The sequence below is a fragment of the Vipera ursinii genome (genome assembly GCF_947247035.1).
Source record: "Vipera ursinii genome assembly, chromosome: 2".
In the NCBI taxonomy this organism is placed as follows: Eukaryota; Metazoa; Chordata; class Lepidosauria; order Squamata; family Viperidae; genus Vipera; species Vipera ursinii.
In genome coordinates, this window is record NC_139513.1 from 261,044,667 (window position 1) to 261,072,297 (window position 27,631).

General features: G+C 41.4%; 1 protein-coding gene across 3 annotated transcripts in view; it reads left to right on the forward strand.

Moving 5' to 3' along the window:
- Window positions 1-997: 997 nt before the first annotated feature.
- Window positions 998-27,631, forward strand: part of TNPO1 (transportin 1) — a gene marked incomplete at its 3' end in the record, with an annotated part of 49,193 nt that continues 22,559 nt past the window's right edge. Inside the window, exons 1-12 of one of the 3 annotated variants that reach the window (XM_083357275.1) lie at window positions 998-1,095; window positions 1,273-1,386; window positions 6,223-6,298; window positions 8,176-8,325; window positions 10,402-10,508; window positions 12,156-12,289; window positions 15,232-15,313; window positions 16,220-16,342; window positions 23,207-23,325; window positions 25,545-25,605; window positions 26,375-26,543; window positions 27,181-27,333. In XM_083357275.1, the coding sequence (XP_083213401.1) occupies window positions 1,282-1,386; window positions 6,223-6,298; window positions 8,176-8,325; window positions 10,402-10,508; window positions 12,156-12,289; window positions 15,232-15,313; window positions 16,220-16,342; window positions 23,207-23,325; window positions 25,545-25,605; window positions 26,375-26,543; window positions 27,181-27,333 (1,279 nt within the window). In that variant the 5' untranslated portion in view covers window positions 998-1,095; window positions 1,273-1,281. The other 2 variants (XM_083357276.1, XM_083357277.1) reach the window with 2 other exon arrangements.

Sequence of the window (27,631 nt, forward strand, 5' to 3'; positions counted from 1 at the left end):
GAGATATAGGAGTATAGCCAGCCGTACCAACAGGCTGAAAAACAGCTTTTATCCATGGGCTGTTAGGCTTTTGAACAGGATATTATTTTATAAACTTTATGCATAATTGACTTGCGAGGCCAGTGTGTTGTGCAATTAGCTCACATGGTGTAATAAGATGGAGGGTTTGTGTCACTAAGTTGGGGGTGGGGGCACAAAGGGAGACTCAGCCAGTCTCAATTTATACATGGTTGTACTTTGACAATAAAGGTTCATTCATAAAGGTTAAATGGACTACAGACAGATCCAGTGTGAGTATAGCCAGAAAGAAGCACTTTACTTCAGGGATAGTTTTCAGTAAGCTGAAACACATAAAGGCCCAAGGTCTGTAACCATTTTTCCCCAAACCTCTAAAATAAATCTGGAATTCAGTCTTGTTTTATATTTTTTGTATTGCTTTTTAGTTTTAAATATTTTTAGCAATTGTAAACCATCCAGAATCTCTGGGAGTCAGGCGACGTATAAATTTAATAAACTATTATGATCTTCTATGGAAGCAGGTCACACAGAACACAATGCGGCCCACAGAGCAGTCAACTGCATTGCACAGGAAAGAGTTAAAAATCTGAGCGCTCTATTAAAGAAAAGTGTTCTCCCTATCGGGATTGAATTATTAATTTCACAATAAAATGAAAGACTTTGCTGGAGAAGACGGCAGAACTGGCGTGAGAAAAAAAAATGCTTTCTCTTCCACTGAACCTGCCACAAGTCTCAGTGCTCGAGTCCCACGGCCAGGGCTGTGGCACGCATAGGTGGCATTCGTTCAAACGACTTATATAGGCTTCCTTCCCCGGTTGTGAAGAAAAAAGATGCGCGCGCGTTATTCAATCGCCTCTTTTCGGCTTGGATGCTTCCCTTCCCGAGCTGCTGCGTTAGCCAGCCTACCCTGGCGCAGCTGAAGGGACGAACCACCACGGGTGGTTGAGAACGGCTCTAGGACCCAGGGGAACACGGGGCAGCCGGGCTCTGGGAGCCAGATTGCAAATTCTTCGTCGTGACTCAGTCGGTCCGCGCAGCTCATAGTAGGCGGCGGCAAGGGAGACTACCGAGCAGCGGGTCCGTTCGGCACGCGGGAACAACGGGTCGATCTTAGGGGTGGGGGTGGGGAGGCCGGCTGGGCGTGGGTAACGAAGAGGACCGGAAGGACCAGGCGCCGCGCTTCCCTTCTAGCTTGGGCCTAGCGTCACCGCCGCGACTGCCGCTAACGGCGGCTCCTGCCTGTTGTCTTTGCAGAACGCCAAGATGGAGTACGAGTGGAAACCCGACGAGCAGGGGCTTCAGCAGATTCTACAGCTGCTCAAAGAATCGCAGTCCCCGGACACTACAACGCAGAGAGCCGTGCAACAAGTATCCTGCAAAAGAGAGCCGGGCAGGGAGGGCGAGCGGGCTCCGGAGATAAGCGAGGCCCAGCGGCTGGGTCGGTTTGCCGCAGGATTCCGACCCCGCGGGAGGCCAAAGCGCTTAAGGCAAAGCGGTCCGCTCCGCTTTGTTGTTGTTGTTGTTTCGGGGTCGGGGAGGGGGTTTCGCCGCGTAACGGCCTGGAGAGGATAACGCCCCTGGGCCTCCGCTAAGGCGACCGGCCGTAGCGGTAATCCAGGCCCAGCCCCCGCCTGCCCTGGCGCGGGCTTTGAATCGCGAAGGAAGCCCTGTAGGCGGCGGCAAAGCCTTCGCTCTGCCTCCCCCCCCCCCGCACCTAGGCCCGGCACCTGTTGCGAGTGTGGCGCCAAACCCCGTTTTTCTTTCCAAGGCTTGGCCCGCCTTTAGCAGCTCCGGTGTCGTTCCCTTTCCCAGACTCGCTCTCGACCGCTATCCCTAGGCCTGTGTCTCAAGCTGGGTCTTGGTGGAGCCGTAGATCCGGCCATCTGCGCCCTTAAATTCCTTTCGGAAAATTCCAGCTGGCTCCTTTTCTCTCGAATGATCCTTGTCGACCATTTAGAAACCTGGCGGAAAATAAGTCTTTTGTACCGTTAAGGATCTCTTTCTGTTGGGACATTTTAACGGACAGAGAGCTAATCATTCTTAACCACCTGAGTTTCTTGTTGGTCCCTCAATTGCATACTGGATCATATTCAGGATAAGGAAAATAATAAACGAATCTTTAGGCTTTTAACATTGTTTTCTTTTGGTGCATTGACTCCGAAGGCAGTAGGGAAGCTAGTGAAGTGTTAAGTTTCTGTATATAGAAAATAGTTTTTTTATTATTGGTAAATGCTGAAAGTATTCACATAAAAGATGCTGTTACTCGTTTCAGGCATGTAATTTTTACGTGTTGGTGAGTGCTATAATGAGTATATAGAATTTTAGGATCTAAATTGTTTTTGCTGCTCTGTGAGGCACAGATTTTGGTACAAACTAGATGTAAGTTCCTCTTCTGTATCAGTGATTATACTGTGCATTGTTTATGCATACATTTTTTTAAAGCCAGGTAGTTTAATTTTAAAAAGATGTAATGCTAAGTAGGCATCTTTGAATTTTTAGTTATTGAATCTTATTTTTACTCCTTAGCATGTTAAATGAAATTCCATTTGAATAATCTCACATCCTAAAGAAGTAGTTTAAAATGAAATTAAGTGTGAATATGAGATAGTCAATGCACAGGAAAATACAAAAGTATAAAAATATCATCTAGTCGTTCTCCCATGTCATATGGTATGACCTACTATTTACCATTTTTCTTTTTCTAGCGTATATTCCATAGGCTGTTGATGGGAATACAAAATTAATAGGATTTTGCAAAGATTCAAAAGAGATGCTTTACAGTATATGTATTAAAGTGCATGTGTCTGCATAACCATATGAAGAAAGCTGGAAGAGCTGTTAAAACAACTATGCAAAAGACATGGCTGCTTTAAAGATCTAAAGAAACAATTTATTTGCACTCCTGTGCCATATTTTTTAAAGCATTGCATGGCCATAATATTTTTTAGGCTTTCTTAAATAAGACTATTGTCTTACTTTATGTACAGTACAACACAGATTTTCCTGTTGTATAAAGTACTGTTCTTTACTTTTTAATTTAATCATCCCAGCATATATCTTGAAAAGGATATTTTTAGCAGCTTTATATTTACTGAGTTTTATATAAAGGTAAAGGTTCGCCCGCACATGTGTGCTAGTCGTTTCCAACTCTAGGGGCCAGTGCTCATCTCTGTTTCAAAGCCGAAGAGCCAGCATTTGTCCGAGGACGTCTCCGTGGTCATGTGGCTGGCATGATTTAGATGCCAAAGGTGCACGGAACGCTGTTACCTTCCCACCGTAGTGGTCCCTATTTTTCTACTTGCATTTTTACGTGCTTTCGAACTGCTAGGTTGGCAGAAGCTGGGACGAGTAACAGGCGCTCACTCTGTTACGCGGCACTCGGGATTCGACCCGCCAAACTGCCGATCTTCTGATCGACAAGCTCAGCGTCCTAACCCACTGAGCCATCGCGTCCCAGTTTTATATAGATAGTCCTAAATTAAAACTATTTGTTTAGTAACCATTCAAAGTTACAATGGCATTGAAAAAATAGCTTATGATCAGTTTTCACACTTATGACCATTGCAGCATCCCCATGGTCATGTGATCAAAATTTGGACGCTTGGCAACTAGCATGTATTTTATGACAGTTGCACTGTACCAAGATGTAGCAATAGAAATAGCACTTAGACTTATATACCACTTCATCATGTGATCATTAGATCATCGTTTGTAACCTTCCCAGTTGGCTTCTGACAAGCAAAGTCAATGGGAGAAGCAAGAATCACTTAACGACTGAATGATTCACTTAATAACTGCAGTAATTTGCAGTTTGGCAAAAAGCTGAAAAATCGGACATGACTCCCTTAAAACCACCTTGCCTAGCAGCCAAAAATTCTGGTTCCAATTGTGGTTGTAAGTAGAAAATTACCTACATAGCTAAATTTTGTTTAAATGGATATTTTATTAATTATTAAATTTGCTGCCTATCTTACCTTGAGCCTACTCTAAGTGGCTTATGACAATAAAAAATGAAGAAATAAAAAGGAAGTTTAAACAGTGAAAGTAAAATAATAGAACAATAAATAAAAAGAAAACAAAGAAAATACATCAATATAGCTAGTAAAAAAAGATGAATGAATGGGAAGCAGAGAATGGGAAGGGGAGGTGGAGCCTGTTGTCACATGCCTACAGGAATGCATTGATTCATTGAACAACTGCAGTGTTCGCAGAACAACCACAGAGTTTGCTTAAAGACTGCTACAAAAGAGGTCATAAAATCAGGGTTCCTGGACTTAAAAACAATCATAACGTATAATGATAATTCTGGGTTTCATTACAGTAAAGGACTTTCTATGTTCTAGAAATAGCTTAGAATGTGTTACATGTAATATGCCCCCTGTATAAAAAAAACTATGCCAGATACGTTGACATATTTTACCCCTTGATTATTTAATATAGCGAGGGCCTGGTAGGCCATATAGCAGACCATGCTCTCAAGTAATCTTCTGTCAGGATACTTTCTGTTACTAAAATCCAGACTTCAAAAATTTTATACTAAACTTGTCTTGAGTCCAACTTATTTGCTAGACTGGTTTTCTCCTTTGATTTAGAGCAGCTTATGTCTGTATTCTGAGCTGCTTATCAGTGGAAAAATTATACTTTATTGTCTGCAGCTTACTATCATAGAAGACATGTTCTATCTGTCTTCATCCACAGGCTGGATTTATATACTACAGTAAGTCATAGTGTGACTTGCTTGGTTTTGGTTTAGCATATTAATGGAATCTGTCCATTATATTTTGTAATCCAAAATATATATCTCAGTTATTTGTGGTTGAATAAAACCAAGCTAGTTCAGTATTTAAACCCAATCTGTGTTTCTAAAGATATGTTTGATATGCTATTGTTCAATATACTAAACTGCTGTTTTGAAAGAGTAAGTAGCCATGCCTTTTCTTTCTGGTTACATGGTTCAGAAAGTACTGTAATCATGTATATATTATAAATACACACATTGATGTTTGCTCCAGAGTAACTTCATTTGAATTCTTACCTCTATAAGGCTTTATAGAATCACAGCATTTAAGTTAGCACAGCATTATATCAAATTGGACTTTATCTAAAAGACTCTAGCTTGCTCCATGTTTGAATTTCAGATAGTAATTTTAGACATTTACCTAGTCTTGCTGAATACAGCTATGATAATAGTAGATTGCAGCCTAATATTACAAATATCTATCTGCACTTAATCTCATTTTTGAGTAGGTGTACATTAGACAGAGCTAAAAGATAATTCAGTATATGAATATCATGGAATGTAAACATATTAAATATTAACATATTTACAAAGTTCCTCAAGCCTTACCAGTGTCTGTACCAGGAGGCAATTAAGAATCAGTTTAGTACAGCTTACTACTTTAAAAGCTAATAACTTTTTATCTAAGATTGTATTGCAGCAGATAGATTGATATTATTTATATTAAATCTCATTCTGCTTGAAAGTTCCCTTAATATGTCTGCCATCTTAAGTGGGAGAAGTAATTGAGAAGGATTTTATGTGTATCCAGTAGAAAAGAGTGCTATACTAGACAGCTGCTGTGTTGTAGAGGTTAAGGCATGGGATTGTCAGTAGGGAGACCCTGGTTCTAATCTAAATCTGACCGTGAAAGCTGTATTGCATGTTTTTAGATTAGTCACACTCTCTCAGCGTACTCTATCTTAGAGGATTGTTATTGCAGGGAAAATTGGGAAGAAGAGTTACATATACTACCTTGAATTCCTGAAGGCAAAGTGGGTTAGAATGCAGTATTGCAGGCTAACTCTGCCCACAGCCTGAAGTTCGATCCTGACAGGCTTTAGGTTGACTCAGCCTTCCATCCTTCCAAGGTTGGTAAAATGAGGACCCAAATTGTTGGGGATAATATGCTCACATTTCTAAACTGCTCAGAGGGTGCTGTAAAGAACTGTGGAGCGGTATATAAGTGTTAAGTGCTGTTGCTATTACTAATTATAAAGGTAAATCTTCATAGGAAAAAGAAGATGCAGAATCCTTTGTGCGTTCTGCTTGGAACTCTGCCATTTCTAGCGTTAATAATAGTTTTGGGATCAATTAGATTGTTGAGTTTCTAGTAGTGATATTTTGAAAAAATTAGTTTCACTCATGTTTAATATAATTTTGCATTGTTTCGTATCTTGCATGAAATACCTTTAACAAAACTTTAGAAACTGGAACAACTCAATCAATATCCAGACTTCAATAACTACCTGATATTTGTTCTTACAAAGCTAAAAACTGAAGGTGAGTTTTATGTTAATTGTATCCAGTTATTACATAGCTAGATATATTGGGTCAGAATTTCAAAGGTTTCTGGATATTTTGTTCATCAAGACTTCATTGATTGTTTAGTTCACCAGACTAGATTCCACTAGAATATTTTTTCTTTATTCTGTGAACTAGAACATTTGCTCAGAAATAAATGGAATTTCTTTTCAAATAAATCTGTTGAATAATATCATAAATGTATCAAACAGTACCAACATAAATTCAAATAGTTGTTAAAATTGTGCTAAAATATCCTTCCATACTTTAACATGACCACAATATCTTTAAAATGGTATGCCAAACATTTTATGTTCTGAAATTGGTTTTGCATAAATCATCACTGTCAATTGACTATTTCATGCCTATTTTGGATTGTCTATTCCACTGTAGTTTAATACCCAATAGGGTGAATTATGCTGTACTTTCTTCAAAAATTAATCTTTCGCTTATGTATCTTATCTCCTTGTTCAACATATAATATATACTCAGGTATTCTAAAATCCTGGATGTATTCCAAAACCATATTGTTCCTGTTATACAAGAAAATAGATTCTAATGGATGTGGTTTTAGATGATGATGATGGTGGTGATGGAGGAGGAGGAATTAAATTTAACTATTGTAGCTTGAGTCTGTTCAAATCTTGAACATTTTCAAATTTAGTCTATTTTGCTCAGGCTGTCTAAAATTACAGTTTAATTAATTTATTAGATATATAATAATTTTCATATACATTAAATTGGATTATGTACATTAAATGATATTGAACCTGCATGCCACAATTCGTATAACCTGATAATGCCATTATAAAAATGTCATTTGTGTCATTTAATATAATTTGTGTAATGTATGTATGAAATAATTTATATAATGTTACAGTAATAAAAAATAAAAAAGAATTAAATCAGTGAAAAATAGTTCATTCCATTTGAAGATGGTGGTAAATTGAAACTTAATTGCATTTTTTTTTCTTTGTATATGATTGAAAATTGAATTTTAATTGTATTTTTTTAAAAATCAGTATAGCATTATGCATATTGACTTGATTTTGAATTGGAGTTTAAAATGGCTCTTTTGACTTTACTGGAAGTCCTGATTCTGTTGCAACCATTCTGGAAAATTTTGGAGCTTCAACTTTAGGTTGGAATATAATTTGCAAGAATCCTGACGAATGGAACTACTCCATTTCAAGCTTGAAATGCTATCTGCACCTCAAATTATGAATAGTGCGTTGTTTTTCAGCTGATACTGTAGTAAAAAAAGTACACCTATTCTTTAGTGAAAACTGCCACAGAAAAACAGTACTGTATGTGCTTGGTAGTATGAATGCTGACACAGAATACCTTGATACAGCAGAAAGTACATTGTAAGACGAAAATGTTCTATTTTTTAAAAAATAAATTTTCTAACTTGCTTTTTTGCTATAATAATCTTAGAGGTTATAGGTTTTCCTGTCAGGTTCCTCTATTAACATAATTTTGGAGATACTAGCAAGCAGTATTTACGGAGTCATACAATTTAATATTATATTGCAATATGAAATAGTGCAAGTATATATGTGCACTATTTGTAATATATGTATATACTTGCACTATATACATATATGTAATCTACACATGTAATACATATATTACATATAAATAAATTTTGTGTGTGTGTGTATATATATATGTATATATATAGTGTGCGTGTATGTGTATATGTGTGTGTGTGTGTACACACACACACACAAACACACACACACACACTCTTACACTTCATGAAATCAAGCATTTTATGATTTGAGTTGTGCTTGCTCCCAAGTAGGTATATGGAAGATATAGCCTAAATGACTTTTCTTTAAAACTTATTACAGATGAACCAACTAGATCACTGAGTGGTCTTATTTTGAAGAATAATGTCAAAGCTCACTTTCACAACTTTCCTAATGGAGTAACTGAATTCATTAAAAGTGAATGCTTAAACAATATTGGTGATTCCTCTCCACTAATCAGAGCCACTGTAGGTGAGTCATGATTATTTATTTATATTCTGTTTCTTTATGCTAAATAAACAAATAGTAAAATACAATTGGTAACAAACAATTTTTAAGTGTAGTGACCTAAAGCAGGGCTTTTCAACCTTATCATAGATTGTACCACTTAGGATATTTTTTAGCTCCTGGGGCTTCTGCCCAGCCCAGACAGTCCTGCAGCTGCAGCTGCCTCTGCCTCAGGCTTGGCTCGCTTCGGCTTATTCCCCTCCCCTGCTGCACTTGTCTAGCAGTCGCATACCACCTGCCACGTGGCAAAGTACCACAGGTGGTATGCGTACCACCGGTTGAAAAGCCCTGTCCTAAAGGACTCCGTCCTTTTCTTCAGAAATAATTGTGTGGGTAATTGATTGGTTCAGATATAAGTATATTAGATGGCTGTTATACTATTACATATAATCATGTGTTTATTTAATATTTCTAATAAATATATTCCAAGTCTTCTGCTTTTAATTTGTTTCATGATAAAAGTGTGGGTGATTATTTTAGCTCCTTTAGATGTAGGATAATATGCCAATATGAATTCCTCATGCAAATTATCAGAAAGAATATTTTTAATTTTAAAATATCTTCAGTAATAAAAAGTTGACATACCTTACCTTTACTTGACACAGGATCACTGTTCTGCTTTAAGGAATATGATTTGAACATAGAAAAGCCTTGAAAAAATATGTGAAAACATAGGAAAAAAATTGTTACAAACATAGATTCAAAGATTAGCTTTAATGTTGCTACCTTGGAATTCATGCTGTGGTTTTCATGCAAAATCTTTATTTTTTTCTTTATTATATTTCAACTTGGTGTCTTCCAGTCTCATTGATAATAAGGAAGTTTAGTTTGCAATACATGAAAATTATATTTAAGGTGCTGGTACTTACCTTTAAAGCCCTACATGGCTTAGGCCCGGGATATCTGCAGGACTGTCTGCTGCTGGGGACGACTTCCCATCGCCCAGTGCGCTCACACAGAGAGGGCCTCCTCAGGGTGCCGTCAGCCAGACAATGTCGGCTGGCGACCCCCAGGGGGAGGGCCTTCTCTGTGGGAGCGCCAGCCCTTTGGAATCAACTCCCCCTTGAGCTTCAGATGGCCCCGGACCTCCGGTCCTTTCGCCGCGACTTCAAGACGTTCCTTTTCCATCAGGCTGACCTGGATTGATGATGGGTTTTTAAAAGTTTTAATTTTTAACTGTGTAATTAATATTTGGGGCTGTTATTTAATTTTTTTCTTAACTTTTGTACTGTTGGTTTTTTATTGTTGTTAGCCGCCCTGAGTCCTGGGCGGCATATAAGTCCCATAATAAATAAATAAATAAATATGTTATCCACTCTTGTCCTAAATGAGCAACAGTATTCTCCTCTATTTGTGTCAGCAGATCCTCCTAAACATTCCCAAATCTTTGAGGAGAGTAAGGTACTTTGGAGCAAATTTGGATATGCATGGGGGAATAACAACAAGGAAAATCCCTGTTGCATGAACAGAATACTTTATATGCTTATTTCATTGTCATAATAGTTTCTACCTCCAGAATATAGAGTAGATGAGAAAGGCAACTGTTGACCATTCAGATGCTGTTATATTAAATCAATTCCAATTGATGTGACCAATTAGAGATAGTAGAATTGGAGACTTGATATATTTGAACTGTGAAAGTTGATCACCAAAGAATTGCCTTCTTAGTTTCAGCCACTGAGCAGATTTTCCCATTCCCAATAGTGCTTCCTTAAGTGCATATTCTAACCCTATAAGTAGAATTGCATATGTCATCGACTTGTCTAATGTTAAGGTAATGTTTTATGTCTTGAGGAAATCTGAGAAGAGTACAAGGACATTTCTTTGCAGATTAGCTTTCCTCTCAGCTTGAATATCAGTCAATATTTATGTCTAAAATGTATGTGTGTATATACATCTTTACAAACATAGACATGCTTTATCTAGTCCCTTAAAGAGATGATTTTAAATCTTTTCTGTTGGCCATCCTTATTTATGTATTAATTTTTTATGTTGTTACATTAAACCAACTTACTATCAATAATGTTTTTAAAATTCAAGGTATCTTGATTACAACCATTGCCTCAAAAGGAGAATTGCAGAACTGGCCTGAACTTTTACCAAAGCTTTGTAGCCTGCTTGATTCTGAAGACTACAATACTTGTGAGGTGAGAGTTTGCTTTTTCTAATTAAATATGCCTTTTTTATTTGGAATAGGTCAACAGTGTGGTAATTATTATTTTTACTACTTTTATTTTTTTCTACACGGAACTGTGAGATGCCCTCATATGATGGAAATTAAATAATAGGCAGCTTCTTCCCAAATGGTCATAATGTTCTGTATATTATTAAGCTATTTTTGCCTTTTTGGTTAACTTTCTACAATTCTTATTGAAGAAAATAAGATGTGTTAGCAAGAAGAGCACAGCTAGATTAGGGCTGTGTTCCAATACCAAAGGCTTCAAAACAAGGAAAAAAGCTCCCCAAAGTCATAAAAATCTCCACAAAATTATAATACTAAAGGGATTAAAGTTAGGGTTGAAACTTAAAATCTAATGTATATGTTAAGCTTATAGTTAATGACTGGCTTATAAAAATACAATATAATATAAGCAGATACAAAATATATAAAGGAAAACTTTTCCTAATAATACCCCTACATTATTGTAAAATATCATAAAATCTGTGCTAAAGAAGGTATATTGTTTCATCCTTTTATAACTGGAAAATGTTGCCTTTTCCTGGTCATTTTCTGCAGTTAGGAGAAAACTTAGCTGATTAACTAAAGAAAGCATATTGTTGTAAAAATAAAGACTTACTCAGCTAGCGACTGGATTAGAAACAAATTCCTACTTCATTCCTATTTATCTTTTCTTCCTTTACATTGAAAAATGTCTTATTTGATCTTTCTGTTAGTATTTTCTGAAATGAAAACAGTATTGTTTTTATAAGTTGTTGGGTAAATGCAACATATTCTGAAAGTTAACATTGGTTCAGCATATGATGGCATACACACTGTTGGCCACCTCTCAGTTTACCCATATGTTAATGTAGCACAAGCTTTACTGGCTCCCAATTTCTTTTCAGGAGCTGCTTGTCACTTTAAAGCATTATATCAGAGTTCCCCAACCTTTCTGGCTTTGCAGACTGGCACGGGGAGATGGGATGGTCTCTCATGAATGGTGGGCAAGCTTGTGCATGCCCAGCTCCACCACTTCCGCGGCCTGGTTCCAAAAGGCTCAAGGCCTGGTAGTGGGCTGCAGACCATGGGTTGGGGACCCCTGCCCTACATGACATGAAGCCAGGTTATTTGTGAGACTGCTCTTCCCTGAGAGTGTCTGCTGGCCTCACCCTGTCTGATAGGGTGGGTGTTCTTCAGCTCCTTCACTTAAATGTTGTCATCTAATGGGACGTAGCATGGCTTCTCTGTCTTTTTCCTGCTCTGTGGATCATCCTTCTGCTGGGGATCTGGTAGTCCTCACCCTTTTAGTCTTTTGGAAGTCTGAAAAGCTTGTTCTTCCCAGGGACTGGGGTCAGGTAGGATGTGAGCCTGTGGATGGTTTTGTTGGAGGCATCCAAGTGAGATGGCTGAATGCCTTTTCCTTTTGGTTTTATAGTTTTTATTGTTTTTGGTTTTATTGTTGTTTTGAGCTGTTCAGAATTCTGTTGTAAGAGGACTAGACATACAGATCTTTTAAGTAAATAAGATGTCAGCTGTATTTGGAATTCAACCTGCAGTGAGATGAGATTTTTTTTTAAAATAATGAGTCTGATGTTACATAAGTTTCAAAAAAAGACAAAAAATTATCTCACAGGGTGCATTTGGAGCTCTTCAGAAGATCTGTGAAGATTCAGCCGAAATTTTAGACAGTGATGCTTTAGATCGTCCCCTTAATATCATGATCCCTAAGTTTCTACAATTCTTCAAACATAGCAGTCCAAAAATAAGGTAAGAAATAAAGTTCTCTACCAATTATTTGAAGTTTGTTTACAGAATTTTCAGGGAAGCGTTTTAAATATAATTAACATGAGTGTACTGTTGAAATTTATTTACCGTATATACTTGAGTATAAGCCGACTCGAGTATAAGCCGAGACCCCCAATTTCACCCCCAAAAACTGGAAAAAGTTATTGACTCGAGTATAAGCCGATCCGCCGTTCTGCAAGCCTCCGCCGCCGGCAGAGGCTGGATCCGCGCTCTGCAAGCCTCTGCCGCCAGCAGAGGCTCGATCTGCCATTTTGCAAGCCTGAATACACAGGAATACCCTGTGTGGCCGCGGCTCTCGGGGAAGCCCTCGCTGTCCGCTTCCTCGCTCCACGCTGCCATTCGGGGCCCGCGCGTTCCCCGGGCAAATCGCGGCGCCCAGCAGGCGAGGAAATACGCCCGCTCCAGTCGCCCCCCCCTTCCCTCAGGAGACGCGAAGCAAGTGACCGCCCGGAGTTTACCGAGGACTTGCGCGCGGCCGAGGCTTCGGTGCTTCCAGGATCGCGCGCACCTCTCCCAAGCCGCCGCCGTCCGGAGACCTGCCGACGTTTGGGGAGGTTTGGGGAGGTGCGCGCCTCCCCAAACCTCCCCAAACGTCAGCAGGTCTCCGGACCTCCGCGCCCTGCCTGCCTGCTTCTTTCCGCAGCGGAAAGAAGCAGGCAGGCAGGGCGCGGAGGTCCGGAGACCTGCCGACGTTTGGGGAGGTGCGCGCGCACCTCCCCAAACTTCGGCAGGTCTCCGGACGGCGGTGGCTTGGGAGAGGTGCGCGCGATCCCGGAAGCACCAAAGCCTCGGCCGCGCACAAGTCCTCGGTAAGTTTTTTTGTTGACTGGAGTATAAGCTGAAGTGGAATTTTTCAGCCCAAAAAGTGGGCTGAAAAATTCGGCTTATACTCAAGTATATACGGTATTTTAGTTTCTACGATCATCCATTTATACACAACTCTGGGTAGTTTACAAAGGTTGGGGGAAAAAAGTAGGAATCAGTTAAAGCACAAAAAGAAATGGCAAGACCAAGCAAACCAAATAGTGGGCTGAGAGACCTGTGGTGTGAGCAGGGTCTTCAAGACTCTTTTGAAGGCAAACCGGCATAGGGCTATGTAGACCTTGGAGGAAAGAGGTATTCTAGAGGGCAGTCTTCACAACAACAAAAAATGTGCTCCATTAGATGACATTTTTAATAGATGGGATTTGAAGACCTACCCTACTGGATCTCTACCAAATGGGCAGAGACAATTGGAGACAGGTGATCCTTGAAATATCCATTCCCTGTGTCATGCTGAGCTTTTTAGATAGCCATCAGCACTTTGAATTGTACCTATAAACCCAATAATAACCTATACATTTTTCATAGCAGAGTTACTTTCTTTGCATAATCTGACTTATTTTACTCCAGGTTTTGGGCCTTGAATTTAATTCTTTGCTTTTACTTTTCAGATTTTGACACATTGTGGAAAAAGGCCCTTTCTATTGACTTAACGTTTTTTTTCTGAATTGGAAAGGTCATTTCATTTTTGTCTTAGACTTAGATAATTTGTGTGCCACAAGTTATTCTTGTGACGTGATACTGAGCTATTTATCTGAAAGCTGACTAAATTTTGCATTCTGGATATTATGAATCAGTAATAGCTTGAATTTTAGATGACAGCACTTATCATTTTACTAGCCCTTAGAGATCAATAAATACTTGAAAAAAAGGAAGGTATCCAACTAGAATTTTTTCTAAGTCTAATATCATAGAGGTGCTCTCCTAATAACAGTATGGCTATAAAACTACAAATAGTCCTTGAGTTACAACAGAAATTAGGCTTTGTATTTCCATAGTTAAGCATATAAATTTAATACAGAAATAAGAGATGCACTTATAAAGTGTGACATCTCATGATCGCATCACTTAACCACGATTCTAGGGAGTTTTCATTGCTGCTGTTAGTTGAATTCCATCAGTCAGTACCCAAATCCAAGCTGTTCCAGGCTTAGTCCCTATCAACCCCTGAGCTGCAGGTTTTTTTCCAAGATAAGGACTGCCTCTCCTTCCAATCCCCTCAACTGCCTATTTCTCCCACCTATGAATTTTTGACTGCCCTGCACCCTGCCTTACAGGGCAGCAAGCAGCGCCAGAATTTCATCGCTGTGGCTCTGTTTGCCACTCTGCAGCTCAGGCTTCTTGGTTCACTGCAGCTCTGGGGCTGCAAAAAATTCATATACAAAGCATGAATTCCAGCCTCCCTAGAAGCCTCAACCGCCTTAGCCCGGCCCACTAGCATGGTGAGGTGTGCAGTCGACTCAGGAAGCCCCAGCCTGTCCCAGCAAAGTAGTATGAGCTGCAGCCCCCAACCCAATGCCTCTGCTGACAAGGCCTGCTTCCCCTGGCCCTTTGTGAAGCAGCAGCTGCCTTGTGAAGGGCCAGACTAGGCATGCTTGTCAGCAATAGGAGCAAGAAGACTGTGAAGGTCAGCTAGGGTGGCATGGAGTGCAGGGTACCAAAAGAGCATAGATGGAGCAAGACGATGGGGGGGGGGAGTTTAAGGAGATGTGTAGTTGTAAGTGCAGGCAGGCCACCAAGTGCCCAAATTTGGATCACATGGCCACAGGTTGCTGCAATGGTCGTAACTTCAGGGACTGGTTGTAACTCCTTTATTCAGTGCCACCATAAGTTTGGTCACTGAACAAATGATCGTTGAGTGAGGACTTCCTGTATAACTGGTACAGAATGTTTTTGACATTTCTGAAGCTGTTCCAGGTATGCAATACTGTATACCCACGTGCTTTATTCATAGTATTAAATAGCAAGCTATTTTTTCCTTTTGCAAAGAGGTTGATGTTGAGTTTAAATCTAAGTAGTGGCAAATGTATTTGTTTGACTTTTTAAAGTAATGTTTAAAGTTTTTTTTAATATGTTTATAGGTCCCATGCAGTTGCTTGTGTCAATCAGTTTATCATTAGTAGAACTCAAGCCCTTATGCTGCACATCGATGGATTTATTGAGGTGAGCAATTCATATTTGAGTGTATCTCTTGTGGATAATTATGATGTATTCCTCTTTTTCCGAATGCCATTTTCCATTTGGATTGAAGAGAGAGCAAGTGGACAGTAATATATTTTTTTCCTTTATAAAGTATGACAACATTTACAAAAAAACTACTTTAAAAGCCCAAGCCAGTAACTATAAAAATTGAGAATTTTGTTTCAGTTAATAATTGAGTTGCTTTTTCAGACATTTCCAGGGCCCAAATTTTCTTACTTTTTATTAATGTCTAGTCAAACAAATGGTCTAAGTAGTTATCTATTTGTCTGACTTCCAGCTATGCTGGTGTCTGGTTGATGAGGGTAATAAAGGTAACATCACTTTGTCTACTTTTAAACTCCCTATTCTCTGCTTTGGCAGGATTGATTGGTATAGCTGTTTGCTTGTAAATAAATGTATCTGCAATACATAGCAACCACTTTTATTTGTAATTAACTGATCTGAATGATGTTGAGCATTAGAAGAGTCAGGACGTCCTGTACAAACTAAAACAGTTCTGTCTTGTCTACTAAAAGTATCTAAGCTAAGAAAGCCTTATCCATGGTTTAGCTTTTGTTACGTTTATAATGCAATAAAAATGTCTGCATTGTTAAAAGTGTGAATATTGTTCTAGAACAGTGAAGTCTAGAAAATGCTTAGGTCCATCATTTTTTGCTTCCAAATAATGTAGACTACTGAAAGAATCATGTTGGTAATCTGAAAATTAATCCGTAGTGATCTATATCTCTGTCTTGTCTGTCTGTCTGTCTGTCTGTCTATCTATCTATCTATCTATCTATCTATCTATCTATCTATCTATCTATCTATCTATCTATCTATCTATCTATCTATTAAACACTTCTTGTTTTTTGGATTCCCCTTTAACAGAATCTGTTTGCATTGGCTGGGGATGAGGAGCCTGAAGTACGTAAAAATGTTTGTCGGGCTCTGGTAATGCTGCTGGAAGTTAGAATGGACCGTTTACTTCCTCATATGATTAGTATTGTTGAGGTAACACTTTTCGTGACAATAGCTAATGTTTGTGTAGTATTATTTTAAGCAGACTGTGTTTTTCTATTGTTGTGACTTACATGACGTTTAGAGCGCATTTTATGGCCAATTCATGCAAAACTCCACGTAATCCCAAAGGGTTCACATACTTTTTCTTGCAACTGTGTTTACAATTTACCATTGAGCTTGCTTGGTGTTTTAAAGGTTGTTTAGGAATGTTAAGGTATGGACAGACTGTGGACAGACATTTCATCTTGAACATTGAGCACTGTTTCGCATTGTGTATTAGAACTTTCAAGCTAAGTCTGATGTGAATCTCTAAAAAAAATTCATTCTGCTACTGCCTGATTCTAAATAATATATCCTTGCTTCAGCTCCCCAAAGTTCCAGTAGACATATAGAATGAAGTTTTTATATGCATAAATTTGGTTGTTCTAAAAGTTTATAAATTATGGGGAATTGCTTTTAAAGTGATGAGCATACTTTTCATATTTCTTTGTCTTGTGCTCTGTTAACTGTTCTTCAGCTTACTTGAGCTGGGCGTCAAGTGCCTGGATCACAAGTATGTAGACAGGGATGTTGTGACAATGGAATTCTGATAATTGGGCCATAAGTCCCCCTTGTTCAGTGTTGTCATAACTTTGAACTGTTAATGAACAAGTGGTCATAGCCTAAGGACTACTTTAATATAAAACATTACAAGTTGTTACTGTGAATACACAGATTTAAATATTGCCTGCACATTGTCTCATGCTTTATTTTTTAACGTACTAAATTGCAGAATAAAAACCTTGCTGTGAGCTAAGCCATAGTTTACAGTCTGCAGTGATTAGCAGTTATTTCTATAGCCACGGCAATTATGTTTCCAATTATTAGTGACAACATTGTGAAAATAGATGGCTGCTTTATGTTAAGGTTGATGAGAAATTCATTTAATTTGTGTGTTTAAGGTAAACTTTCCTAACTTGCTAAATTGAAATACAAACAAAAATCCATTTACATTTCAATATGTGTTTTTTTTCTTAGTTGGAAATTAGACAAACTACTTGAGTTTAAAAGTGGAAAACTAGAGGAACAAATACCGACCTGTATGTGAATCAGCACAAAACATTCCATTTTTCAAATAGGTAGTCGAGAAAATCAGTTTGTAATATAACAAATATTTCTAAATTACCAATACAGTACAGGGCACATCGGTATTTGATTATTCAGTAATAAAATGGTGGGAGTCTAGGAAAACAAACAATAATGATTCCTGTTTCTAGGAAAATTGGCAGAATTCTGAAAATAAAAATTTGATTAAATGTTTAGAAATGAGATATTGGATGTCAAAATATTATTCTACTAGGATAAATTTGCATAAGGCAAAAGGAGAGTTAATCTTTAAGTAGCCAGAATATAGAGAATAGTATATAAAGCCAAGACTGAGTGGCTTTACGTACCAGCATCTCGTTTAGTCCAAGAGGTTCCATCTTTGGTTATGGGAGGAGAGGTGTTACCTCCCGTTGATAGAGCACGCAATCTAGGCGTCCTCCTGGATTCACGACTCAGTTTTGAAGATCATATTGGAGTCGTGGCTAGGGGGGGCATTTGCCCAGGTTCGCCTGGTACGCCAGTTGCGCCCCTTTCTGGACCGAGATGCCCTACGTACAGTCACCCACGCACTCGTTACCTCTGTTCTGAACCAGCCCTCTTCTCGCACCCCTAATCAAAAGAAGAGTCTGGAAAGCGTCCAAGACCAAAAGGCTTCTGCCAAGTTTTAATTACACTGTTACAAGAATACAAGAGCTTGACTTCTCAAACGGAAAAGTTGCTTTCAGCAACCAGCCCCTCCCCAAACACTTCTTTTATAGAGAGCTCAGGGCGTGGTCTCCCTGTGCCTCCTCCCGAGGAGTCCCATAGCCTTTCTTTGTTTGTCCCTGCTCGTCTGCCTCCTGCGTCGGGCGTCCTTGAACAGGGCCAGCTGTGGGTCATCATCCTCCGCACTCTCGGGCTCACACAGCTGAGAAGAGGTTCCCGGCTGAGGACTCTGCAAAGTCTCCAAATCATCATCAGCCGGTTCGTTTCCCTCCTCCCCCACATCTGAGTCCTCCGATACATCGGACCCGGCTGTCGGACCCACAGGCTGGCCCTGAGTCACAACACTATCCCGCACCGCAGGGCCCTTCCCCCGGGTCTGCCGATCCGGATGCGGTCGGGATGGGAACTGTTCGTGAAACGCAGTCACCAACGCAGGGGCATGAACGGCGGTCGCGTCTTCCCATGTGAAGTCCTCCGGCCCGTACCCTTTCCACTCGATCAGGTACTGGAAGCGACCTTTCAGCCAGCGGGAATCCCTGATGCTGGCGACCTCGTACTCGGGGGTGCTGTCGCCATCACGAGGTCCTGATGGGGGAGGTTCCGCTTGGCGAAGTGGACAAGCCGGTTGTTCGGGGACCAACAAGGACCGATGGAAGACGGGGTGCACGCGCAGGGAACGTGGCAGAGTTAAACGATAGGCGACCGGGTTGATGACATTGGCTGAGGACGAGTCCCCTGAGTGGCCCTCCTGGAACATAGAGCCGGTCACGATAATACAGGAGTCCATCCGTGACCGACCAAGGCGAATCTGGCCCCACCTCTTCCTTCCGCTGAGCCACCCACGCCTCCTGCTGCTGCGCCTCCCGGATCCGAGCCCGTATATCCACCGGCTCCCGCACCGCAGCAAAAGACTCGACGGGGATCACTGTCCTGGGCGGAAGCTTGTCTTCCACTCGGGTGTACTCGGGCTTCCTGGACAGAGCATCCGCTCTCTGGTTGTGCCCGCTTGGTATGTACCGCACCCGGAAGTCAAACCTCGCAAAGAAGAGGGACCACCGGATCTGGCGTTGGTTCAAATTCCGAGCGGTCTGCAGGCTTTCCAGATTCTTGTGGTCCGTCCGGACCTCGATTTGATGCCGCGCCCCCTCCAGATGATGCCTCCAAGCCTCGAACGCCGCCTTGATGGCCAGCAGCTCCTTCTCCCAGATGGTATAGTTGCGCTCCGAGGGATTCAATTTCCGTGAGTGATATGCGCAAGGGAAAAGGGTACCGTTGGGCGTCGCTGCCTGGAGTAACACGGCCCCAATGGCAATGTCGGAGGCGTCCGCCTCCACGACAAACGGCCGTTGCGGGTCAGGATGCTTCAAGATGGGCTCCTTCATGAAGGCGTCCTTCAAAGCTTGGAACGCCTGTTGTTCGGGGGCGTTCCACTGGAACCGAGTCTTCTTCTGCAGGAGCCGGGTGAGGGGGGCTGTCAAGGCAGCAAAGCCAGGGATGAATGTCCGATAGTAGTTGGCAAATCCAAGAAGTCGCTGAATATCCTTCACGCGACGCGGGGGTTGCCAACTCTGCAACGACTCAACTTTACTCGGTTCCATGGCGATGCCCTCAGGAGAAATGCGGTGACCCAAGAAATCAATGGTCACCTGGTAGAACTGGCACTTCTCCAACTTGGCAAACAGCCGATGTTTCCGGAGGCGCTGCAGGACCTGACGGAGATGCTGATGATGCGCTTCACGCGACGGGGAGTAAATCAGGATGTCGTCCAGGTAAATCACAACAAACTGGTCCAACAGATCCCGAAAGATGTCATTCATAAAATGCTGAAACACAGCGGGGGCGTTGGTCAGGCCAAACGGCATCACCGTGTACTCGAAATGTCCATAGCGAGTACCAAACGCCGTCTTCCACTCATCACCCGGCCGAACCCTGACGAGGTTGTAAGCTCCACGCAGGTCCAGTTTCGTGAAGATCTTAGCCTCCCGGAGTCGGTCCAAGAGCTCGGGGATGAGGGGCAGCGGGTAGCGGTTACGCACCGTGATAGCGTTGAGTTTCCGGTAGTCACAGCAAAGCCGTAACTCGCCCGACTTCTTTTTGACGAAGAGCACGGGCGCAGACACTGGCGAGGACGAGGGCCGGATGAAACCACGAGCCAAGTTCTTCGTCAGGAAGTCCCGCAATGCAGCCAACTCGGGCTCCGACATGGAGTACAAACGCCCCACTGGGAGAGGCGCATCAGGGACTAGGTCAATGGAGCAGTCGTAGGGCCTGTGCGGGGGTAATTGGTCCGCCTCTGACTCGCTGAACACGTCAGCAAAGTCGGACAGTTCGGGAGGCAAGGAAACCCCTGGGGAACCCTCCACCTGGCCGGCACAGATATGGCGGGTGTGGTCCACGCACTGCAAACTTGGGAAGGTGACCAAGTTCTGAGACCAATAGATCTGTGGATCATGCGCCCGGAGCCACGCCAGTCCCAAGACCACGGGGAAGTGCAGATCCGAAGTGACGTAGAACTGAATGGCCTCCACATGGGTACTGATGGCCATACACACGGGTTGCGTGGCGGCCGTGATAGGCCCGGACAGGAGCACTCGACCATCGATGGTCTCCACAAGCATGGGCGGATCCACTGAACACTGGGGAACAGCCCATTTGGCCACAAAGGCCGAATCCATAAAGTTAGTGGTAGCCCCAGAGTCAATTAAGGCATGGACTGGAATCCCCTCTGGCTTGCCAGGAAGGATCAGACGTGCCTCCAAAATCAAATGCCGTGGAGGTTCACAGGCACCGTCGGAACAACGTCGCTCGGTGTGGATGTTGTGGGTCGCCCGATCTTTCACACCGTCTAGATCGGGCTCGGGCCGTTTCCCGATAGCAAAGCAGGGGACTTTCTCGGGGCAGGCTTGGTCACTGACGCCCGCTGACGCTTCTTCGGGCAAGAAGCAGCCAAATGCCCAGGGTCCCCACAGTAAAAACACAACCCCTCCGATCGTCGTCTGTCTATTTCCGTCACCGATAGACGGGACCTGGCGGCACCCAGCTCCATTGGCTCCTCCCTCTGGACTGGGGGCTCACGCACAACAGGGGCGGCAGGGGTCTGTGGGGTGGCACGGCGACTCTTACGCTGCTGCAGCCGGGCATCGATCCGCAGACAAAGATGGATCAGCCCATTCAGGTCTGAGGGAATGTCCACGCGGGCCAGCTCATCCAACATCTCCTCTGACAAGCCATCCTGAAAGGCATCCACGAGCGCAGCCTCATTCCAGGCGGAATCCTGGCTAAGCAGCCGGAAATCGCTGATATAGGCCTGTAGAGGGCGCTGACCCTGCCTCAAAGCTTTCAGGCGTCGGGTGGCCGTCTGCGCCTTAATCGGGTCCTCGTACATGAGGCGCATATGGTCACAAAACCCCCCAAAGTTATCCAACAAAGGGCTAGGCTGTGCCAACAGAGGCGTGCCCCAACGAGCTGCATCTCCCGACAGAAGGCTCAATACGAATCCCACCTTATCTCGGTCAGTGGGGAAATCAGCTGCTCTCACGCTGATATAAAGCTGGCATTGTCCCAGGAAGGCAGGAAACAGTTCTGGTTTACCAGCAAATTTATCCGGCATAGCTATCTGACATTTCCTCCTGGGTGGGGGGGCAGCATGTACCTGAGCCTGCAGTTGTGCCACCTGAGTGGCCAGCAAGGTGAGTTGCTGGTTGAGCTGGGCATTCTCGGCAAGAAGCTGCTCCATCGTAGTATTAAGGGGTGGGTGGCTGAAAGCAAACTGTTCTGAACCAGCCCTCTTCTCGCACCCCTAATCAAAAGAAGAGTCTGGAAAGCGTCCAAGACCAAAAGGCTTCTGCCAAGTTTTAATTACACTGTTACAAGAATACAAGAGCTTGACTTCTCAAACGGAAAAGTTGCTTTCAGCAACCAGCCCCTCCCCAAACACTTCTTTTATAGAGAGCTCAGGGCGTGGTCTCCCTGTGCCTCCTCCCGAGGAGTCCCATAGCCTTTCTTTGTTTGTCCCTGCTCGTCTGCCTCCTGCGTCGGGCGTCCTTGAACAGGGCCAGCTGTGGGTCATCATCCTCCGCACTCTCGGGCTCACACAGCTGAGAAGAGGTTCCCGGCTGAGGACTCTGCAAAGTCTCCAAATCATCATCAGCCGGTTCGTTTCCCTCCTCCCCCACATCTGAGTCCTCCGATACATCGGACCCGGCTGTCGGACCCACAGGCTGGCCCTGAGTCACAACAACCTCCCGTATAGATTACTGCAATGCTCTCTACATGGGGCTGCCCTTGAAGACCATCTGGAGGCTTCAACTGGTGCAGAGTGCGTCCGCGTGGGTAGTGATGGGAGCACCCCGATACTCCCATATTACACCCCTCCTGCGTGAGCTGCATTGGTTACCGGTTGTCCTCCGGGTGAGATTTAAGGTGCTGGTACTTACCTATAAAGCCCTACATGGCTTAGGCCCGGGATACTTGCAGGACCATCTGCTGCTGGGAACAACTTTCCATCACCCAGTGCGCTCACACAGAGAAGGCCTCCTCAGGGTACCGTCGGCTAGACAATGTCGGCTGGCGACCCCCAGGGGGAGGGCCTTCTCTGTGGGAGCGCCAGGCCTATGGAACCAGCTCCCCCCTGAGCTTCGGATGGCCCCAGATCTCCAGTCCTTTCGCCGCGGCCTCCAAACACTCCTCTTCCACCAGGCTGACCTGGACTGACAGGGATTTTAATTATGTTTTTAATTTTTAATTATTAATTTTTAACTTATTTTAATTTTAATTTTAATTTATTCTACAGGGCCATTAATTTAATTTTTCTTTTAACTTCTGGATTATTGTATGTTATTGTTGTTAGCCGCCCTGAGTCCTTCGGGAGATAGGGCGGCATATAAATCCCAATCAATCAATCAATCAATCAATAAATAAGCGATCTATACTTATTCATATATTAAACACCCATTTTTCCAAATTACCCATATGATAATAGAATGTTACATGAAAGGGTTTTAGTTACATCGTATTTTCAAATGGAGCTTCTGTTTCTTTTTACTTTCTTACCATAATATGTAGTATATGCTGCAAAGGACTCAGGACCAAGATGAAAATGTGGCTTTGGAGGCTTGTGAATTCTGGTTGACTTTGGCTGAACAGCCAATTTGTAAAGATGTATTGTATCGGCATCTTACTAAGTAAGTTTATTTTCCCCTTAATATTATTCTAGCTAATTGGAAATGTATGTGCACGTTTATCTCATGTCTTTAAAAACTTTTAAACATGTTTCATGAATCCTGTCTAGTCATTATTTGGAACATTTAAATTGAGATGGTAATTGTACCTATGTACTTACCCATGGACGCATAGTAACTTGATACATAGTTTTGCATGCTAAAATAGTTTTTATGAAAGTTGTGTAAAAGCTAGTAATATCAGTGAGAACTTTCATGTGGCATAATCATGGAGAAAGCTAGAGAGTTCCAGAAAAACATCTACTTCTGCTTCATTGACTATGCTAAAGCCTTTCATTGTGTGGATCATAACAAACTCTGGCAAGTCCTTAAAAAGATGGGCATACCAGACCATCTTATTTGTCTCTTGAGAAATCTATATGCGGGCCAAGAAGCAACAGTGAGAACTGGACACGGAACCACTGATTGGTTCAAAATTGGGAAAGGAGTCCGGCAAGGCTGTATACTGTCGCCTTGCCTATTTAACTTATATGCAGAGCACATCATGAGAAAGGCAGGGCTAGATGAATCAAAAGTTGGAATTAAGATTGCCGGAAGAAACATCAACAACCAAAGATATGCAGATGATACCACTCTAATGGCAGAAAGTGAAGAAGAACTAAAGAGCCTCGTGTTGCGGGTGAAGAAGGAGAGTGCAAAACTTGGGTTGAAACTAAACATTAAGAAAACCAAGATCATGGCATCTGGCCCTCTCAATTGCTGGCAAATAGATGGGGAAGAAATGGAGGTAGTGACAGATTTTATTTTCCTGGGCTCCAAGATCACTGCAGATGGGGACTGTAGCCAAGAAATTAAAAGACGCTTGCTCCTTGGAAGGAAAGCCATGGCAAATCTAGACAGCACACTAAAAAGCAGAGACATCACCCTGTCAACAAAAGTGCGTATAGTCAAGGCTATGGTCTTCCCAGTTGCAATGTATGGCAGTGAAAGCTGGACCATAAGAAAGGCTGAGCGCCAAAGAATCGAAGCCTTTGAACTGTGGTGCTGGAGAAGACTCCTGCGAGTTCCTTGGACTGCAAGGCGATCAAACCGGTCAGTCCTAGAGGAGATCAACCCTGACTGCTCTTTAGAAGGCCAGATCCTGAAGCTAAAACTCAAATACTTTGGCCACCTAATGAGAAGGAAGGACTCACTGGAGAAGAGCCTAATGCTGGGAAAGATTGAGGGCAATAGAAGAAGGGGACGACAGAGAATGAGGTGGCTGGATGGAGTCATTGAAGCAGTAGGTGTGAGCTTAGATGGACTACAGAAGATGGTAGAGGACAGGAAGGCCTGGAGGAAAATTGTCCATAGGGTCGCGATGGGTCGGACACGACTTCGCAACTAACAACAACAACAAATCAAAGGAATGTCTGTTTCTCCATGAAAACACTTCATGCTTTTTTCCATGTTATATAACACAACTGCAGACCACTTAGCTCTCGTTTGTTTCAAAATTTTTGTGTTGTATAAACTTAGTGTAATTGTTTCTTTTGTCCAGGGAAAGAAGCCATATTTGTGAGGGAGTCAAATTTTCTTTCACTATTTATTTAGCAAATGTGTAATTCCTGGTGGTTAACAGTATAAATGAAGTCTCAATCAAACTTAACAGTAAATACAATCAAGCCAAAGTATCAATTTCCTTCTTTCCCTGAAAGCTCTCCAGGACAATTTCATCTTTATTAGTTATTGGAAAACCATTGGATGAATATCTGAAAGGAAGAGATAGGGGCCATCATTGAAAAGCCCTGTTGCTGCACCTTTCTTCTCCCTCACTTTTCTAAAATGGTAGATTTATTAATAATTTATCCAGCAAGAAGCATATTAGAAAGATTACATCTGAAAGGAATTGTCCTGAAAACAACTGATAGCCAAGCTTTACATGGATATATAAATTAAAACTAGCACTTTGAATTGCACCTATCAACTAATTAGAAGCAAATATGGGGCCTGCAATATGGTGCTAAATGACTATGATTGCTATTGCACAATCAAATGGTATAGTCCATTTGGCTGTGATATGTATGCATATGTATAATCAAAGAAACACTTTAGTATGCTGAAATGACATCCTGTGGAATATTTTACGTTTCAAATATTCAAAATTTTATAGTTCATGATTTAATACATGCTAATTTTAATTAATTAATATTCCATAACTTGATTAATTTTTTTCTATGTAGATTGATACCTGTCCTTGTAAATGGTATGAAATATTCAGAAATAGATATCATTCTGCTGAAGGTAGGAATAACTATACTTTGCCTCTGATACTCATGATTTTTTTTTATTTCTGTACATCGAGTAAAATGTGACATGTTTCAGTACAGAGCTATATCCATTTTCTTTGAAATTAGCACCTATATGCCCAAAGAAACTTGATTCTGAAATAGATACTATTGTATGTAGAAATTAATAACTTCTGATTAAAATACATGATTCAATGATTCCCTAAGTAGCTTCTGTGTGATACAAAGTGAAACACAATATCTAACAATTTGATTGCATACTTATTTTTTTTAGTTACTTACAAAATGTAAAATAAATAATATATATTATGTAGAGGTTGTGCCAATTTTGATTCATTTGGGGCAGACATGTCAAACTTGCAATGTCACGTGACATGCAGCATATCAGGACAGTTTTGCCATTGCCGGCAATGGGGTGGGCATGGCTTCCGTGTGACACGTCTGGCCCGCAGGCTGGCAGTTTGACACCCCTGATTTAGGGATTATCAGAAATATATAATCTGACCAGGTTGTCCAAATTTTTGCCTATAACTTTATGTGTAGAATTGTATTATTAATAATTCTTAGTGTTTTTTGTAACACATTTTGGTAAGTTATTTGCTATTTTCTACTTCTTAATCATTGCAAATTTAAACATATTTGGTGTTTTAACTGAGCATATAATTTTTTTTAAAAAAGCATTGATATAGCATAGAAAGGGCCAAAGTATTGTTGAAACATGTCACTCTCTCTCTTTATATTTTGCTGTTTGTTTTTTATAATAGGGAGATGTTGAGGAAGATGAAGCAATTCCAGACAGTGAACAAGATATAAGGCCTCGGTTTCACCGTTCACGAACAGTAGCTCAGCAGCATGAAGAAGATGGTATTGAAGATGAAGACGATGAGGAAGATGAGCTTGATGATGATGACACTATTTCTGACTGGAATTTAAGTATGCCACTTTTCCAGCTGAAATAATGTAAAACATGTGAATATATCTGTTTATCATATTAAGTTTAGTTTAGTAATTGTTCAGAAGTTAGGTATGTTACATGGATGCATTATATATGAGATTTGGGTGCCACAATCTTATTTACATTTCATGTTAATTCCCCAACTCTACCCTGAATTAAGGGATTACAGGGTTGTAATTGTTGGTTTCATTGTATACTGCCCAGATTTATGTCAGTTAGAAAGGTACCTGGTCGTTAAATAAATAGAATATTGATTGCAAAGTTATAAGGGTTTAAACTCGTTTAACAAAAAATCTGAAGCACTTTTCCCAACTACAATATTTAAAAGGCATATGCTTTGTGCCTTTTTTGTTGCCATTTAATAAAATGTGGTAATCTGGAAATGGGCTTCCATATTCCTTTTGAATGTTTTTCCAGCACAGACTAAAAGGCCTCCTCATACAATGTTTAGTATGGTAGGTTAATTTTAAGTCCTTTGTATTTTATTCTTTGTTACAGTTTCTTCATAATTTTCAACAAATAGCATGCTATCAGTAATACTGCAAAATAAAGTGGAGGGAGGTTTTGAAAGCATAATAGACCATACCAAAATATGTATATATTACATTTCTTTAGGGAAATGCTCAGCTGCTGCCCTTGATGTTCTTGCCAATGTATTCCGTGATGAGCTGCTGCCACATATTTTGCCCCTTCTAAAAGAATTGCTTTTTCATCCAGAATGGGTGGTGAAAGAATCAGGCATCCTTGTTCTAGGAGCAATTGCTGAAGGTAAATGATGTTTGAGGTTCATGTTGTATTCTGTTACTGTTCATAGTGAGTAAGAAACTATGATAAATCTAAACATGGTGAACATAAATCTAAATAGAACATATTCCTGCTGCAAGAAATATGAGAATGAGACATGCAAGAATAAGTGATATCATGGCTTCAATTATATATATTATATATAATTTATTTACACTTTAGTGAGATACTAAGAGAGATAATCCTAAATCTACTTGGAAACAAATTTGAAAGTTATTGTGGATGGATAGAAGTTAAATAGACTCATTCTAAAATACCAGTT